This window comes from Schistocerca gregaria, chromosome 8, assembly GCF_023897955.1.
Source record: "Schistocerca gregaria isolate iqSchGreg1 chromosome 8, iqSchGreg1.2, whole genome shotgun sequence".
NCBI lineage: Eukaryota > Metazoa > Arthropoda > Insecta > Orthoptera > Acrididae > Schistocerca > Schistocerca gregaria.
In genome coordinates, this window is record NC_064927.1 from 502,005,058 (window position 1) to 502,023,571 (window position 18,514).

At 39.9% G+C, this 18,514-nt stretch overlaps 1 protein-coding gene across 4 annotated transcripts in view; it reads right to left on the reverse strand.

The window, feature by feature from the left end:
- The window catches only part of LOC126285371 (protein bric-a-brac 1-like), a 132,454-nt gene that overhangs the window by 25,461 nt on the left and 88,479 nt on the right, over positions 1 to 18,514 (reverse strand). Inside the window, exon 5 of one of the 4 annotated variants that reach the window (XM_049984695.1) lies at positions 530 to 815. The exons of the other annotated variants lie outside the window; for them this stretch is intronic. Within the exon in view, the coding sequence (XP_049840652.1) occupies positions 541 to 815 (275 nt within the window). The 3' untranslated portion in view covers positions 530 to 540. The remainder of the gene's footprint in view (positions 1 to 529; positions 816 to 18,514) is intronic. 4 annotated transcript variants of the gene reach the window in all.

Sequence of the window (18,514 nt, forward strand, 5' to 3'; positions counted from 1 at the left end):
ATAATAGGAAATGGATAATTTCCATTTACACTGGGAGTTACATGAAACACAATGGTGAGCTGTAGTTCCTTGGGCCAATTCCATCTATACAACAAAAAATGAAATTGCAAATAACTGCCAAAACACCAGACAGAATACACCTGATGACTCTTAGGAAAGATACCCAATATACGTAAATAAGGCAAGTGATATGCATTATGAAGAGAATCACATAAATAAGCAATTGTTAAAATAATGGTCAAAGACCTTGACTTCTTTTAACACAAATGAGTTATTTACAGTGCAATCACGAATACTCCCTGAAGAATTAATATGGTTCAGCTGTTTAATGTTTCAACAAGAGCTATGAAAAAATCATACTGTGAGATGTCTCATTCAGCACCTACTAAAAAGCACAATGGACTTAGGCTCATCTCAGATGCAGGACAAAAGACTGGCAGCTTTTTTTTTACGAAGTATTTACAAGTATGAAATGAGAACCCTAAGTACTCAGGAACTTGTGCAAGCTGAAGACAGAAATGATCCTTACTTGTCAGTGTGCTAGCACTTCTGCTTGTGCTTGGACCACATGTGCTCCTTGAAGACATCACGCAGGGCGAAGGACCGTGGGCAGAGATGGCAGCAGTGACGGTTGGTCATGTCAGTGTGCACCAGCCTCACATGATACTTGAGGGAGGACTGGTTCGAGTAGGACTGGCCACAGTGTGGGCACGTGCCTCCCTGTGGAACATGGGGTGCACCGGCAGCAGCAATGGCAACTGCACCTGTTGCTGTGGCCATGCCACCTCCAACTCCTGACTTCCCACCACTGCCGCCTGCAAGCACAGCACCAATATATGCTTGTCTCTCAGCCTCCAATTCTTCTAACACTGTCCACATCCCAAATCCACTCCCATGCATCAGTCTATTTTGAACTAAAAGGTGTCAAATCATCCAAGGACTGGCAGTACCAGCATTTACAAATTGTATAAGGCTCTCTCTCTCTCTCTCTCTCTCTCTCTCTCTCTCTCTCTCTCTCTCTCTCACACACACACACACACACACATACGTGGCAACACTTACCCTAATAAGAAAAGTGAAACTAATTTAACATGTTATATACTTATTTCACAATTTTATCCATCTCATATTAACACAATCACCAGTGTTCGTCGGATGGTTGAACCATTCTCTATAGCTTTCCACAATATCTTTCACCATAATATCCTTGTAACATTTCACACAAAACAGGAAAGCAAGATGGGAAAGGAAGAGCTGGCAACCACTTCACAGTTTCAGGAATGCTTCCACTAATCTCTCACATTCTCAGGCAACCCTTACAAATGCATCTGCTCATCTGGGCAAACATAAGAAATTAGCATATTCATCTTGTGAACATCAGTTGGAATGTCCAGCAAATACCTTTAAAAGAAGCATGGATTGTCTGGCTGAGTTGAATATTCAATATGCAAGTAGCACATAAATACTTCTGGGCAAAACTAGCTTCTATATAGGACATATTGCCACATATTGATACAAAACAATTATTTATTTCTTACATTATAGGAGAATCCTTTCATTTATTGTGATAGTTCAGTATTTCTATTGGTTGTCACACTGCTGCTCTCCAATTCATCTTCTTCACAAAGTTGTCCATCGACATGGTTACCTTATGGTGTGAACATCTGGATTAGACACTGGGATGTACCCTTGTTGTTTGCCTGAACCTCACTTCCCACTAGTTCTTACTATAAACAAATCTTATTGTTTATATGCCAGATGTTTCTTCTATGAGTATTCAGCCAATTTTCTTTGGTGCTTGGAAGAACTTTGCAATTTCATTTTTGCTATGTGCAGATACAGTCTGCCCGAAGAAATATTGTTGCATCATCATTTTCAACAGCCCATGCACTGGAAAACACAGATTTGTTTATCATGACAAATAAAATATTTTTTATGTGGCACTTAATGTGCACATTCAATTGAGTGATCCTCTGCTTCATATTGACTTCTCCTCTACACTAAAGACATTCCTCTACAAAATGGTGCAGCGGAACCACACACAAACTTGCATATAATGTATGTCATGGGAATAATTTGGCAATTTAAATCAGATCCAATTTTTCAGTCTCTGATTTTTTCTGTTGTGCATTATACTTTGTATGCAAATTGTACTTTCATTGGCACCAAATTTAGTTTTTACTGACAAATGATACACAAAATCCCTACACTCCGATGCAGTGGAAATGCGTTTTCGTTTCAGTACACATGGTGTATTTCTATTTTGTTCAGTCTCATTCCTCCTCCAACACAAAGGACTGCATTTACCAATAACAGATTCATACAGTACGACATTGCAATAAATTAAGCATGTGACACACAATTATCAGTGATAAAATGTCTTATGATTTAAGCTATTCACGGGGCTGGAAAGTTTGGATTCATTAGCCATATTAGGTATTGAAAGCACAGTTCTACAAATGATATTTACCACGTACCACACAACATGTTGTTTTAGAATGTTCATATTATAAATCTATCCCTCCCCACTCAGAACCATTTGGAACTTTCTGTGGAGGGGTAGCTTGCACACCTCATTTATATAGATCACCACATTGGAGGGGTAACTGTGGCCAGCGCAGTCTAACATGCAGGGAAGCAGCCTTTGGCTCCACTGTATTGTTGAATGGTAATGATATTTTATTGTGTAAAATATGCCTAGGGTAAAATGGTCCCTCATTTGGATATCTAGGTGAGGACTACCCAGGAGGATGTTGTTAAGAGGTAAAAAAAAGTCAAACATTCTAGGGATCAGAGTGTGGAGTGTTAGATTCTTTAATCAGGTATACAAGTTAGAGAATTTGAGAAGAAAAATGGTTGAAGTTAAATACAGTAAATATTAGTAAAGCCTTGTAACAAAAAGTACAGAGCTTCTGCTCAGATGTGTACAGAGTTGTCAATGCAACATCAAATAAAAGTACTGCAGGAGTAGATCTAATGATGAATTAGAAAATAGGAAATGCAGGTGAGCTACAATGAACAGCACAGTGAACACATTATCATAGCCAAGACAGATTCACAACCACGGGCCAAGATACATCAGCACAAGTTGCTTCACAGACAAAGAGATTAAAAGAATGTAAAACAAGATAAAAAAAATTATGTAGATCATTAAGGGATTCAAAGATTTAATTAAGATTGTGATTGTTTTAGTAGGAGAGTAATTTGATAGTAGGAAAAGAAAGAGAGAGAAAAATAATAGAAGAACATGAACTGAGGAAAATGAATGAAAGGGGAAGCCGCTGCTAAAATTTGGACCGGAGCACAAGTTTCGTCATTGCTAACTCCTGATTTAAGAAGCATAAAAGAAGACTGTATACATGGAAGAGACCTGGAGACACTGTCGAAACTAGATTTTAAACTGCAAAACATTTCAAGGAGTAGATAAGGACCTGTATCATAATTTATTGGTTACGAACTGCATATTAAAACTGAACAAACGGCAGATGGGCAGGAAATTATGGAGATGGAACAACCTAAAGATTGTCAATTTCAAAGAGAACAGTTGACTGAAACAGTGGACAGGAATACAATAGAAGATGAATTTGAAGATTTGAGAGATGGGACTGCGAAGGCACCAGACAATCAAACAGGCACATACACACAGTCCTGCAGAATTTGTTTGATAATAAATGATATTTTGAATTTAACAGACAGAAGGAAACATTTAAAATTTCATAAAATAAAGCACGCAAAAAGGAGCACAGATATCTAAATAACGAGACTGGCAGAAAAAATTAAGCAGCAATGGCTAACTGTAAAGTATGCATAACAGCAGGAAAGAAAGCTGCCACTTACAAGAAATTAAAGGTATTTGGAGAAAAGAGAGAACTTGAATGAATATTATGAGCTGATATAGCAGCCAGTACTAAGTAACGAAGGGAAGGCTTAAATGATGAAGGAATATATGAATAGGCTATGCAGAGGCAACAAACTTGAAAACAATGTTATGGAAAGGGAAGACAAAGCAGACAAAGACGAGGTGGCATATGTCATTTCACAAGATGAATTGGACAGTTAAAATGAGGCACCTGGAGTAGATGATATTCCCTCAGGATTATTAAGATCCTTGGGAGAATGTACCCTACAAAAATGTTCCATCTGATAGGTAAGATTTATAAGAATGGGGAAATACTCCCAGACTTCACGAAGAATTTAATAATTTCCATTCCAGGGAAGGCAGGTGCTGACAGGTGAGACTATTACTGAACTTTCAGTTTAATAAGTCATGGTTGGCAAATACTGATAATCATTTACAGTAATGGCAAGACTGTTTAAGCAGACCTAGGAGAATACTTGTTTGTGTGCCAGAAAAATGTAGGAATATGTAAGGTGATATTTATCCTACAACTTATCTTGGAAGATTGACCGAAGAAGGCAAAGCTACGTTTATAGAATTTGTATATTTAGAGAATGGATTTGACAATGATGGTCAGAAATACTCTCACTGAAATTCTGAAGGCAACACGGATAAAACACAGAGAGTTAAAGATTGTCTCCAAATTACACAGAAACCAGGCCACAAATATAAGAGTTGAAGGACATGAAAAGATAAAAGTAGCTGAGAAGAGAGGAAGTGAGACAGGGTTGCACCCTATCCTCAATGTTATTCAATATGTACACTGTGAATGCTGCGAAGGAAACCGAGGAGAACTTAGTAAAGGGAATTTAAGTTTAGGGGAAGAGAATTAAAAATTTGAAGTTTGCTGATGACATTGAAATTTTGTCAGAGACAGTAAAGGACTTGGAAGATCATCTGAATGGAATGAATAGTGACATGAAAAATCATTATTATACGCCACAAAAGCAGAACAGTGAAATGTCAAATTAAGTCCAGTTAGGTAAAGGAAAGTAGGTTAGGAAATGACACACTACAGGTAGCAGATATGGGGAGCAAAATAACTGACAATGGCTGAAGTAATCTGCTAACACTGAATCTAAATTTAAATGTTAGAAAGCTTTTTCTGAATGTATTTATCTGGAGTATAGCATTGTATGTACGTAGCATCCGGACAATAAATAGTTCAGACAAGAAGACAAGTGAATCTCTTGAAGTGTGATGCAACAGAAGAATGCTGAAGATTAGATTGCTATATCAGATAACTTTTAGGAGGTACTGAATCAAATTATGGAAAAAAGAATTTTAACACTACTGGTAGTTGGCTAAAAGAAGGGATCTGTTGATAGGACACATCTTGAAAAATCTGTAGTGACAGTGCATATGGTGAAAATTATCATTATACAAAGTGTTTCACGTCAGAGATGTGTAATGGATGTTATTCAGTGTTAGCATGACCATTAATGTTGTATACTCTCTGTTTTTCCTTGATTGCTACGTGTATCCAGATATATCACCCACTCACATTTCTCTGTATGCTATGTGCATTAAATGTTGGAAATAAATGTCGTTACGAGACTCAACATTTACTGGCGACCTCACCACGATTGTATGATAACCGCACCAGACACAATGTGGGCAGTAAGGAAAAACCGTACCGTGCAACGTGATCAAAATTCAACTGCACCACAAAGTGAACATATGGTACCCATGTCATGTACGATTTACACAACATACTGCTATTTACCAATGGCAGCACCAGCTTCCACAGGTCAGGTGGCAGTGAGCACAATAGTACTGCAGTGAAGCCACCTCCACTCTGGCAACAAAGTCCAGTGCTTTTGTTCATGCAGTTCGAGAGCTAGTTCGTACTTGCACATGTTACTCCTGTCATCACAGCATGAAACAAAGAGGTGGCCACTGAAGTGCAGGACATTCTAACTGCACCAACAGCTGCACAGCAGTACATGATGTTTAAAAATGCAATGATTGAGTGTATGTCATAGTCTGAAGCTAAGAGATTAGAGAAGCTGCTGTTGATGGAAAAAGTAGGTGATCACATACAGTCCCGGTTGCTACATCCATCTGCAAACATTGGCGAAAAGTCCAGTTGGCAATGACATTCGGAGAAACATTTGGTTGTCACTCTATATGAGGCGCACAAAAATTACTCACAGTGTGCACAGGAGGAATGTATGTGCTGGCATGGACACCTGCCAACACTGTTGAATGGTATATATCTCCAAGTGTGGCACCTGTCCAGCCACAACCAGATAATACCACCATGAAGACATCTGCATCCCTTCAAGCACAGCTGGTGGAACTTACTACACAAGTCACAGCTTTGCAGGTGAGTACCAGTCAACGGCGATGCTATCGCTCGACAATAAATCGCAGTCACTCACCTTTGGCTACAAAATTATGCTGGTACCATAGATGGTTCAGTACAGAGACACGTAAGAGTGACACACTGTGCAAAATGGGAAATGTGATGGGAAGTCAGTAATGATGGTGACTGACTCTCTGGATAACAGCCATCAGTATTTTGTCACCAAATGATATACGATACAACCATTCTTGGTGGACGCAGTAGCAGATGTGTCGGTTTACCCAGCCACCCACCAGCCTCGCCATAGCCACGATTACAATCTGTTAAATGCCAATGGCTCTACCGTTTGGACCTGTGGGTGGGTAACATTAGCCTTCAACCTGCATCTCTCGTGTAGATCTGAATGGCAGTTCGTAGTCACCAATTTGGTGCACTTAATACTTCTTGTCATTTTTCAGGCTGCTTCCAGATCTTCGACACCACTTTCTTCTGGACACGACAACTAGCCAAGAAGCCAGCGTCAATTTCGTCACAATGACTGTGATAGAGTACAAATGATAACAGGATATTCACCACATATTACACTTCTTAGGCAGTTTCCAGAAATTTTGCAACAGTTACCCACACTCGCGCCAGTGCAAAATACTTTAGCGCGTAACATACTGATAATGCCAGGCCAGCTGATCCGTGCATGACCAAGACGTTTGAAACCCGAGAAGTTCAAAACAGTGAAACTAGAGATTGCCTTAATGCTGGTGCATGAAATCTGCTAACCATTTTGTAGCTGCTGGGCTTTGCCATTCTATGTAATGGATAGGGGGAGGGGGGGGGGGCGGAATTCAATTCAACAGTAAGATCATATCCAACCAATACACTATGCCAAACATTGAGGACTTCACACATAATGCCCAAGATAAAAAAGTAAAAGTATCTTTCCCTAAAACTGATCTAGTACATGCATACTACCAAGCACCGATCTACCCAAAGACATCCCCAAAACAGCCATATGCACACCATTCCAGCTTTCTGAATTCACCAGGATGCCATTTTGCCTATGTAATGCTGCACAAACTTTTCAAAGATTTATGGAGAAGGTGACTTGTGATTTTGAATTCTGTTTCACTTACATTGACAATGTGTAGCAACAATGCACAAAGTGAAAATAATCATGATAAAAAGTGTTCCAAGTCAGAGATGTGTAACGCATCTTGTTCACTGTCAACATGACCACTAATGTTGTTTCGTTCTTTGTTTTTTCCTTGGTTGCTATGTGCATCCAGAGATATCACTCACTCACATTTTTTGGCGCACAATGTCCATTAAATCTTTGGAATATATATCTTGTTATAATACACAACACACCAATAAATTGCCAGTTTGGTAATGGAGAGAAGTGTGGAGTTTAAAAATTGTAGAGGGAGATCAATGCCTGAATGTAATAAGCAGGTTCAAATCGATATAAGTTGCGATGTTTGCATCAAACCACTCTTCAAACTGGAGACGACAACAGCAACAACGGTTACCTACTTAAAATTTTAAAATCAGGTAACAGTGTTTGCAGATGGTGAACTTCCGTAAGCAGTCTTGGTATGCTCCTTGCTGGATCGCACTAAGTGACATATGCAAATTTTCTTTTATCTCATCTTTCAATCTTTTCAAACTTGGAAATAAAAAAAAAATCAACAGAGGACATGTCTGTAGAGTAAGGAAGATACGATCGCATAGTGATTTCATTTTTTGTGCAATAGTCACGTACCAACATGGCTGAATGTGCAGGTGTGTCATCATGATGCATGAGCCATGAACTGTCCCGCCACGTTTCAGACCATTTCCTTCTCGCATTTCCTCGCAGCCATCGCAACATGTCCTGACAGTACCATCGATTAACATTTTGTCCCTGTGGCATGAATTCGTGATGAACTAATCCTTCAAAGTCAAAGAAAACTATCAGCATGGCTTTGACATTTGAGCTGACCTGCTCTTTCTCACTTGCACAACCCAAAAGTTCTTCACAGATCGTGAGGTGAAGCTCTTTCTGGTCTTGACTCACGAGCTGTGAGACAAACTTGGTGGCAACACGATGCATTCCAAGATGCTATGTCAGGATTTCATGACATGATCCAACTGAAATGTTACATGCTTCTGCAATCTCTCACACAATCAGTTCTTGATTGGCACGCAAAATTTCAATGACGTTCCTGACATAAGTATTGTAGAAGGACGTCTTGAACAGCGATCATCTTTATCTTCCACCTGGCCATTTTTAAACTGTACGAACCATTCGTAACACCAAGTATGGCCGAAGCACTCAGCAACATAGACTTCTTACAACATTATTAGGTTTGTCTCTGTAAAGATTTTCTTGAGTTTCACACAATATTTAACGCAGACGTGTTGCTCCTCTGACTCTACCATCTCAAAATTCGCAAACTTTGTCACACAACTTTTTACCCAATACGGCACTGAACGATGACTAACAGACACACAACAATGAAACTTCGGGCAGTTACGTGTCAAACACAGGTGTGTGCAGGAATGCCAACCACATTTTGCTCCAGCACACCACTGGCGCAAAATTATAAATGTTCCAGAATTTTTTTGAACAAATACTGTATTAAGGAGAAACAACCAAGGTGCAGCTATTTGGATAAGGTTCATTTCTGCCTGAAGCAGCTTTCATAATATCAAGTGCAAGCCAGATGTATGAGGAAGTTCACTCTTCAGCAAGCTGAATATCCCATTTACACATACGGAACAATGTCAACTAATACCAACAGTTCACATGATATTACATTTAACAGTACTCTATCAGTATTAGATTTAGTGTACAGAAATATGAAGACACATGGATGGAAGCTAAAACAAAGAAAGAAAATCTTAAATGTGGATTTTATTTATTGTTTTTTTTCCCCCACACTATGCTGTATCAGATTTTCCAATAAATATTCTAATAGGGCTGGATTTTTAAAATTCTTTCATCCTTAGTTGGAACCCAAAATGGAGGTAATAACCCAAAGAGCACAGATGTATGCTTTTCCTGCACACTACAGGTGAATAACAGTCTTTGACAGCTGGTTGTTTACAAGATAATTAACATACAGTTTTACTGTATGATTAAATGATGATGGCGTCCACTTGGGTAAAATATTCCGGAGGTAAAATAGTCCCCCATTCGGATCTCCGGAAGGGGGGGGGGGGGGGGAACTACTCAAGAGGATGCTTATCAGGAGAAAGAAAACTGACGTTCTACGGATCGGAGCGTGGAATGTCAGATCCCTTAATCGGGCAGGTAGGTTAGAAAATTTAAAAAGGGAAATGGATAGGTTAAAGTTAGATATAGTGGGAATTAGTGAAGTTCGGTGGCAGGAGGAACAAGACTTCTGGTCAGGTGACTACAGGGTTATAAACGCAAAATAAAATAGGGGTAATGCAGGAGTAGGTTTAATAATGAATAAAAAAATAGGAGTGCGGGTAAGCTACTACAAACAGCAAAATGAACGCATTATTGTGGCCGAGATAGATATGAAGCCCATACCTACTACAGTAGTACAAGTTTATATACCAACTAGCTCTGCAGATGTCGAAGAAACTGAAGAAATGTATGATGAAATAAAAGAAATTATTCAGATAGTGAAGGGAGACGAAAATTTAGTAGTCATGGGTGACTGTAATTCGAGTGTAGGAAAAGGGAGAGAAGGAAACGTAGTAGGTGAATATGGATTGGAGCTAAGAAATGAAAGAGGAAGCCGCCTGGTAGAATTTTGCACAGAGCACAACTTAATCATAGCTAACACTTGGTTTCAGAATCATGAAAGGAGGTTGTATACATGGAAGAACCCTGGAGATACTAAAAGGTATCAGATAGATTATATAATGGTAAGACAGAGATTTAGGAACCAGGTTTTAAATTGCAAGACATTTCCAGGGGCAGATGTTGACTCTGACCACAATCTATTGATTATGAACTGTAGATTAAAACTAAAGAAACTGCAAAAAGGTGGGAATTTAAGGAGATGGGACCTGGATAAACTGAAAGAACCAGAGGTTGTACAGAGTTTCAGGGAGAGCATAAGGGAGCAATTGACAGGAATGGGGGAAAGAAATACAGTAGAAGAAGAATGGGTAGCTTGAGGGATGAAGTAGTGAAGGCAGCAGAGGATCAAGTAGGTAAAAAGACGAGGGCTAGTAGAAATCCTTGGGTAACAGAAGAAACATTGAATTTAATTGATGAAAGGAGAAACTATAAAAACGCCATAAATGAAGCAGGCAAAAAGGAATACAAACGTCTCAAAAATGAGATCGACAGGAAGTGCAAAATGGCTAAGCAGGGATGGCTAGAGAACAAATGTAAGGATGTAGAGGCTTATCTCACCAGGGGTAAGATAGATACTGCCTACAGGAAAATTAGAGACCTTTGGAGAAAATATATGAATATCAAGAGCTCAGATGGAAACCCAGTTCTAAGCAAAGAAGGGAAAGCAGAAAGGTGGGAGTATATAGAGGGTCTATACAAGGGCGATGTACTTCAGGACAATATTATGGAAATGGAAGAGGATGTAGATGAAGATGAAATGGGAGATGCGATACTGTGTGAAGAATTTGACAGAGCACTGAAAAACCTGAGTCGAAACAAGGCCCCCGGAGTAGACAACATTCCATTGTAACTACTGACGGCCTTGAGAGAGCCAGTCATGACAAAACTGTACCATCTGGTGAGCAAGATGTATGAAACAGGCGAAATACCCTCAGATTTTCAAGAAGAATATAATAATTCCAATCCCAAAGAAAGCAGGTGTTGACAGATGTGAAAATTACTGAACCATCAGTTTAATAAGCCACAGCTGCAAAATACTAACTTGAATTCTTTACAGACGAATGGAAAAACTGGTGGAAGCCGACCTCATGGAAGATCAGTTTGGATTCCGTAGAAATACTGGAACACGTGAGGCAATACTGACCTTACGACTTATCTTAGAAGAAAGATTAAGGAAAGGCAAACCTAGGTTTCTAGCATTTGTAGACTTAGAGAAAGCTTTTGACAATGTTGACTGGAATACTCGCTTTCAAATTCTAAAGGTGGCAGGGGTAAAATACAGGGAGCGTAAGGTTATTTACAATTTGTACAGAAACCAGATGGCAGTTATAAGAGTCGAGGGACATGAAAGGGAAGCAGTGGTTGGGAAGGGAGTGAGACAGGGTTGTAGCCTCTCCCCGAAGTTATTCAATCTGTATATTGAGCAAGCAGTAAAGGAAACAAAAGAAAAATTCGGAGTAGATATTAAAATCCATGGAGAAGAAATAAAAACTTTGAGGTTCGCCGATGGCATTGTAATTCTGTCAGAGACAGCAAAGGACTTGGAAGAGCAGTTGAACGGAACGGATAGTGTCTTGAAAGGGGGATATAAGATGAACATCAACAAAAGCAAAACGGGAATAATGGAATGTAGTCGAATTAAGTCGGGTGATGCTGAGGGAATTAGTTTAGGAAATGAGACACTTAAAGTAGTAAAGGAGTTTTGCTATTTGGGGAGCAAAATAACTGATGATGGTTGAAGTAGAGAGGATAGAAAATGTAGACTGGCAATGGCAAGGAAAGCGTTTCTGAAGAAAAGAAATTTGTTAACATCGAGCATAGATTTAAGTGTCAGGAAATCGTTTCTGAAAGTATTTGTATGGCGTGTAGCCATGTATGGAAGTGAAACATGGACGATAAATAGTTTGGACAAGAAGAGAATAGAAGCTTTCGAAATGTGGTGCTACAGAAGAATGCTTAAGATTAGATGGGTAGATCACATAACTAATGAGGAAGTATTGAATAGGATTGGGGAGAATAGAAGTTTGTGGCACATCTTGACCAGAAGAAGGGATCGGTTGGTAGGACATGTTCTGAGGCATCAAGGTATCACCAATTTAGTATTGGAGGGCAGCGTGGAGGGTAAAAATAGTAGAGGGAGACCAAGAGATGAATACACTAAGCGGATTCAGAAGGCTGTAGGTTGCAGTAGGTACTGGGAGATGAAGAAGCTTGCACAGGATAGAGTGGCATGGAGAGCTGCATCAAACCAGCCTCAGGACTGAAGACAACAACAACAACAACAACATAAAATAATCTTGTAAGAGAATGGGTTTGATCATGCTTCATGTTCTGTTCACTACTGTCATACCCATCTGCACTCATATCAGCCAATTGCAGAAGACAGTTGCAGCCAGTAATGTAGCTGCTGTGGTTCATGTTTGTCGTATGCTTTGTTTCTCTGGGTTGTGTGTCTGTTTAATGCAGCATAATGCCTGAAGCTAACAGCAAAAGTATGGAGAAAATGATGAAGCTATTATGATCCTGCAAACCAAATTTAATACTGCATATTAACAGGTAATAGGAGGGCACATTCACTGTGGAATTACACAGCTTTTTCTGCCACAGTCATACTAGATGTGCAGGGAATGGTGACCCAACATGATCAACACTTTCCGCACTCAACTGCCATTCAATCTGTTATTGTGTCTAGGTATAAAACAGCAACGTGACAGGAACTTTATTGCACTTACAACAATTTTTTTCTGAGAGTTATCACAATGCAAAGAAGGATTTTACTTTGCTCCACTATATTTCCTCTACAAATATGCGAATAAAACAACAGCATCACAAAAATTACTTCTTTTTATTAGTATGCAATAAAAACTTAGAAAATATTGTGTCATTCTTACAGCCACTGTTGCAGACACAAGTGTACTGCTATTCACAGTGGCATTCTTCTGCTAATGAGGTAGCTGGTATTTAATAAAGTGCTAAGACACAGTTATGACCAAATTTAACGTGACTCCATTTACTAACATATCAATTATGAAATGGTACAACATGATAAAAAAGTAGACACAGGTAGTCAGACAGAAGGACATGCATGTCAACTAGTGGGCTCAGATTAACATTAAAGCAGGTGAGAATCAGGCTGCCAGCATTTTCAAGCAGAACTGTGAGCTGACACAGGTGACTGAGGGTTTAGGGACTTTGTGCATGGATTTCATGAAAGATGATCATGATACTGATAGTGTGACCCGAGAAACATAGCTTCCCGAAACTGGTGACACCAGTATGTGCTTGGCTGTCTCAGCAGTGTTTTACAGGAAATCAGTGCAGAGCTGGAGATGGTTCTATGACTGCTGACAAGGTTCACATTCCATTGACGGTGATTAGGCAGGGTCTGCACCTTAACAGGCCTGGGAAATGAGACTGATGGAGTTAATTACTGAAAGTACAGCAGACAAGTGTGAGGGCAAACATGTTCAAATACATGTTACCAAGGGCAGGAGGACTATGCCTTTCTTAGGATAAATCAAGACAGGCTGCCCCCCCCCCCCCCCCCCCTTAAAAGTATCTCAAACAGTTTAAAGATTTCCTCAATGTGCACATGAAAGGTAGAATGACAGAATGTACCACACTGGATTGCATAAACACCACAGACATTTGCTCAGAAGTATCTATTCTTCATCAAAATGTTTAGTATATTAAAAACAAAAGACTCCACAGCTTGAAGTTGAATTACGAAGATGAGGAGCCATGGTGGCACTTGAAAAAAGGGAGTAGGGTGACAAAATATTTGAAGAAGGTGATTAAAGGGTGATAAAATATTTTTAAAAAAGTGGTTAAAAGGTGAAAAGTTATTTCCATAAACAGATACTCCCATACCAAAAAGGCCGGTTAAGCCCATAATAATTTTCTCTATTATGATCCTGAACGAGTAATGGTCATTTTTTTCCCCTTCTTATCAATTTGTTATATGTGGAGGTACATTGGTAATTCAGTTCTGGTAATTTGATATTGGTAATCATACTTCACAAACAAAATTTATATCACATTTTTTTACAACTAATGACATTCTACACTTCAATAGTGGAAAAAGAAAAACAAAACATTTTTGAATTCATGTTTCTTGGGAATTCCTCACAAAAAAAAAATGAAGTAATCACACTAGATTTTTCCCTCGAACTTTTTCTGAATGGTTTTCACTCTTTCTTCTGCTTTCATAATTTAGACTAATTTTGCTGCCTCTAAATTGATACCTTTGTTTTCTTCCTCCTTCGCTTTTCTTTTAATTCAAATTTCCTTTTCCTCTTAGATTCTTTCTTAAGAACAGTAGAATTTGGATGTGCTTGCTGCTCGTACCTAATAAGCTGTGAGTCAAGGGGCATAGAAAGGAAAATGAATTTTTTGTCCGGAAGCATCACCCACAATTAAAAGCCTGTTTAAAAATCTTTTGGCCATCACTGATTTACCTTCTCCTAAGGTGTGCGTCAAAATGGAATACCTTCTCTTGATGTCAACATTTCCATGGGACAATGTAAGAGACGCCTTAACAAGTTCTGAAACATTTGGATATGTTAACTCTATGCATGATGAGTCTCTTTTTGAGATGGTACTTAACATCCGTATTGTTGGCAGAAATATCAATCTTTAAGGCTATGTCTGATTTGAAAGCTCTAAATATAACTGATATGATCCACATTTAATTTGAAATTTACACTTATGTTTTGCTAGAAGTGAGAGGTTAAAAATTGCCAGAAAATCTTTCATCTCCAAATTAACAGAGAAAGAACACACATTGATAAAAAGCTCACTTTCACTACCCCCGCCCCCTCCATGCAGACACTTTACTTTTCAAACTATCTGTCTTTTCAGGCCAGTAACCACAGGATTTACATGTTCACACCTTGAAGAACAGTGTACCGCAGCAACAGTTAGTATGGCAAAATTACAATCTGAAGCAAAAATTGAAACAATTCTTATTGAGGTATAGCTTATCCTAATAACAGTTGCACAAAATATATATATATAAAAAAAAAAAAACCCACAAAAACTCAAAATGGGACAACTCAAAATGGGACAATCTACCTCAAATTTCAAGTTAGAGCTTATCTACCTTCATCACTGAAGCATTGCAAAAAGTTAAATGAACAAACACGAACATAGAAACTTTGAAACAAAAGATAATAATGTTGTTCTTTCCTAAAAAGCCAAAAACATTGAAAAGATAACAAAAATTTAAAAGGTGACTACATAAAAAAAGGACGACTAAAGGTGAGGTAGGTGACCAACTCCACAACCTGAATTATGGTCTCTGAACAGCATGATAGTATGTGTGTTAACCCCCCATTACCACAGCTACAGCACTGATCCCTAGTTGACCATGAACATAACAAAACACAAGGCACTGGCTCAGCTCTTTACGATTCAACTCACCCGTGCTGGTACCTGGTAGCATGAGTTTAGCCACCAGTGGCAACATGACCAAAACAGCAACACCAGCCGATGTGCACAGGCAACAGACAACACCACCTCTCGAGTTGGACTAACAACCTACCTATTATAATCCCAGAGTGAAGGGTTCTCTTTCTCATTCTGTTATAGTCCATTCATGTGCTAGCTTGACTCTGCTCTTGAGATGCCTTTTTACTTGTCTGGACTCAACTTAGCTATGTACATGAACTTTGTATGGAACTTATTAACTCTACATCTACATATGCATCTACATCTACATATATACTCCGCTAGCCACCAAGTGGTGTGTGGCAGAGGGCACTATTTGTGCCAAAGTCAAAATCAGCAAACGGTCTAATGCCACTGTCAATACCATCACCAGATCATTTATGTAAATCATACAAAGCAGCAGACCTATTACGGTGCCCTGGGGCAGACCTGATGTTATGCTTGTTTCTGTTGAAGTCTCTCCATTCAGGATGACACACTGCTCTCTGTCTGTTAGAAAACTTTCTATCCAATCGCATATGTCATCGGACAGACCGTAAGCACGCACTTTTTGGAGCAAGCGACAGTGCGGAACTGAGTCAAACGCCTTTCAAAAGTCAAGGAATATGGCATCAACCTGGGAGCCGGTATCTAGAGCCTGTTGTATATCAAGCACAAAGAGGGCCAGTTGTGCCTCGCATGACCGCTGTTTCCTAAAACTGTGCTGGTTTCTGCAGATGAGATTCTCAGTCTCAAAAGGTCATTATGTCTGAACACAAAATATGTTCCATGATTCTACAACAAATAGATGTCAATAAAATTGAACGGTAATTATGTGCATCTGATGTTCAACCCTTTTCATAGATTGCTATGACCTGGGCCTTCTTCCAGTCCCGTGCAACTTTCTGCTGTTCCAATGACCTATCATAGATAATGGATAAGAATGGTGCTATATTTTAGTATAGTCAACATAAAATATTACGGGGATACAGTCTGGGCCAGATGCCTTCCTGGCGTCTAAGGATCTTAACTCTTTTACAATCCCAGATACACTAAACACTATGTCGGCCATACTTTCGTTTGTTCGATAATTGAAAGGGGGAATGGTGCAGCAGTCCTCCACTGTAAATGAGTTTATCATCATCTGTTTATCTGTTTATCATCATCCATTACATTACCCATACTGTCGGCAAGAAAAGGTATTGAATTATTTGTAGTGTTCATATATTTTACGTACAACCAAAATTTTTTGGTTTTTGTTGATCCATTATGGATCGTGGGACGACGGCTGGCATGAACTTCTTGATGCAATAATTTACCAACAGCCGTATGTACTCTAGAAATTTATTTTATTTTATGAGCTTCTATGTGCTACCAGTTTACATTGATGCCATCTTCAGGCCCCACTCGTCATAGTCATAAAATTGTTATACACGGAAGGAGCCATATAACTGGATCCGTGAATCTAATCGTCCTCCAACAGCTCTCAGTGGCCAGGTGACACAGACTGTGTCAGCCATTCATAGAGGGACATGCAGTTTCATGCATACTTCAAACCATGATGTAGCTTGGAATGTAACAGTATTATAAAAAGGAAAGTTGCTACTCACCATATAATGGAGATGCTGAGTCGCAATAGGCATAACGAAAAGACTGTCACAAATACGCTTTCGGCCAACAAAGCCTTTGACTAAAATAGACAACACACACGCACGCACGCACGCACTCTCTCTCTCTCTCTCTCTCTCTCTCTCTCTCTCTCTCTCTCTTTCTCTCTCTCTCTCGCACATGCACTCACACACTGCAAGCAGGAGCAGCAGTGCATAATGAAGAGTGGCAACTGGATGGGGTGAGGAGGAGGCTGGGGAGGGGAGGGGAAAGGAAAGTACGGAAGGGGTGGGGGACAGTGAAGTGCTGCTCCGCGACAGGATGGTCCTCTTGTATCTTGATCACAGTTTGACAGTGGCCATACATGCTGACAGACAGCTTGTTGGTTGTCATTTCCACACAGAATGCAGCAATGTGGTTATAGCTTAGCTTGCAGATCACATGACTGGTTTTCACAAGTAGCTCTGCCTTTGATCGGATAAGTGATGTTTGTGACCGGACTGGAGTAGGTGGTTGTGGGAGAACGTATGGGACAGGTCTCGCATCTAGGTCTATTACAGGGATATGAGCCATGAGGTAAGGGATTGGGAGCAGGGCTTGTTTAAGGATGGATGAGGATATTGTGTAGGTTTGGTGGACAGCGGAATACCACTATGGGAGGGGTGGGGGTGGGGGGGGGGGGCGGGGGTGAGAAGGATAGTGGGCAGGACGTTTCTCATTTCAGGGCATGACAAGTGGTAGTGGAAACACTGGTGGAGAATGTAATTCAGTTGCTCCAATCCAGGGTGGCACTGAATTATGAGGAGAATGCTCCTCTGTGGTCGGAGAGTGAGACTTTGGGAGGTGGTGGGAGAGTGGTATGATAAGGCATGAGAGATTTGTTTTTGTACAAGCTTGGGAGGATAATTACAGCCTGTCAAGTCTTCAGTGAGACCTTTGATATTTTACGAGAGGGGCTGCTTGACACTGCAGATACGACAACCACAAGTGGCTAGGCCATGTGGAAGGCACTTCCTGGTATGGAATGGGTGGCAACTGCCGAAGAGGAGGTATTGCTAGTAGTTAGTAGGTTACATATGGACAGAGGTACTGATGTAGCCATCTTTGAGGTGGAAGTCAACATCTAGCAAAGAAGCTTGTTGGGTTGAGCAGGACCAGGAGAAACAAATGGGGGAGAAGCTGTTGAGGTTCTAGAGGAATGTGGATAGGGTGTCATCATCACCATCGATACAGATCAAAAAGATGTCATCAATGAATCTGAACCAGGTGAGGGGTTTGGGATTCTGGGTGTTTAGGAAGGATTCCTCTAGATCGTCCTTGAATAGGTTGTCATAGGATGGTACCATGTGGTTGCCTGTAGCCATACCCCAGATTTGCTTGCAGGTAATGCCTTCAAAGGAGAAGTAATTGTGGGTGAGGATACAGTTGGTCATGGCGACTAGGAAGGAGGTTGATGGTT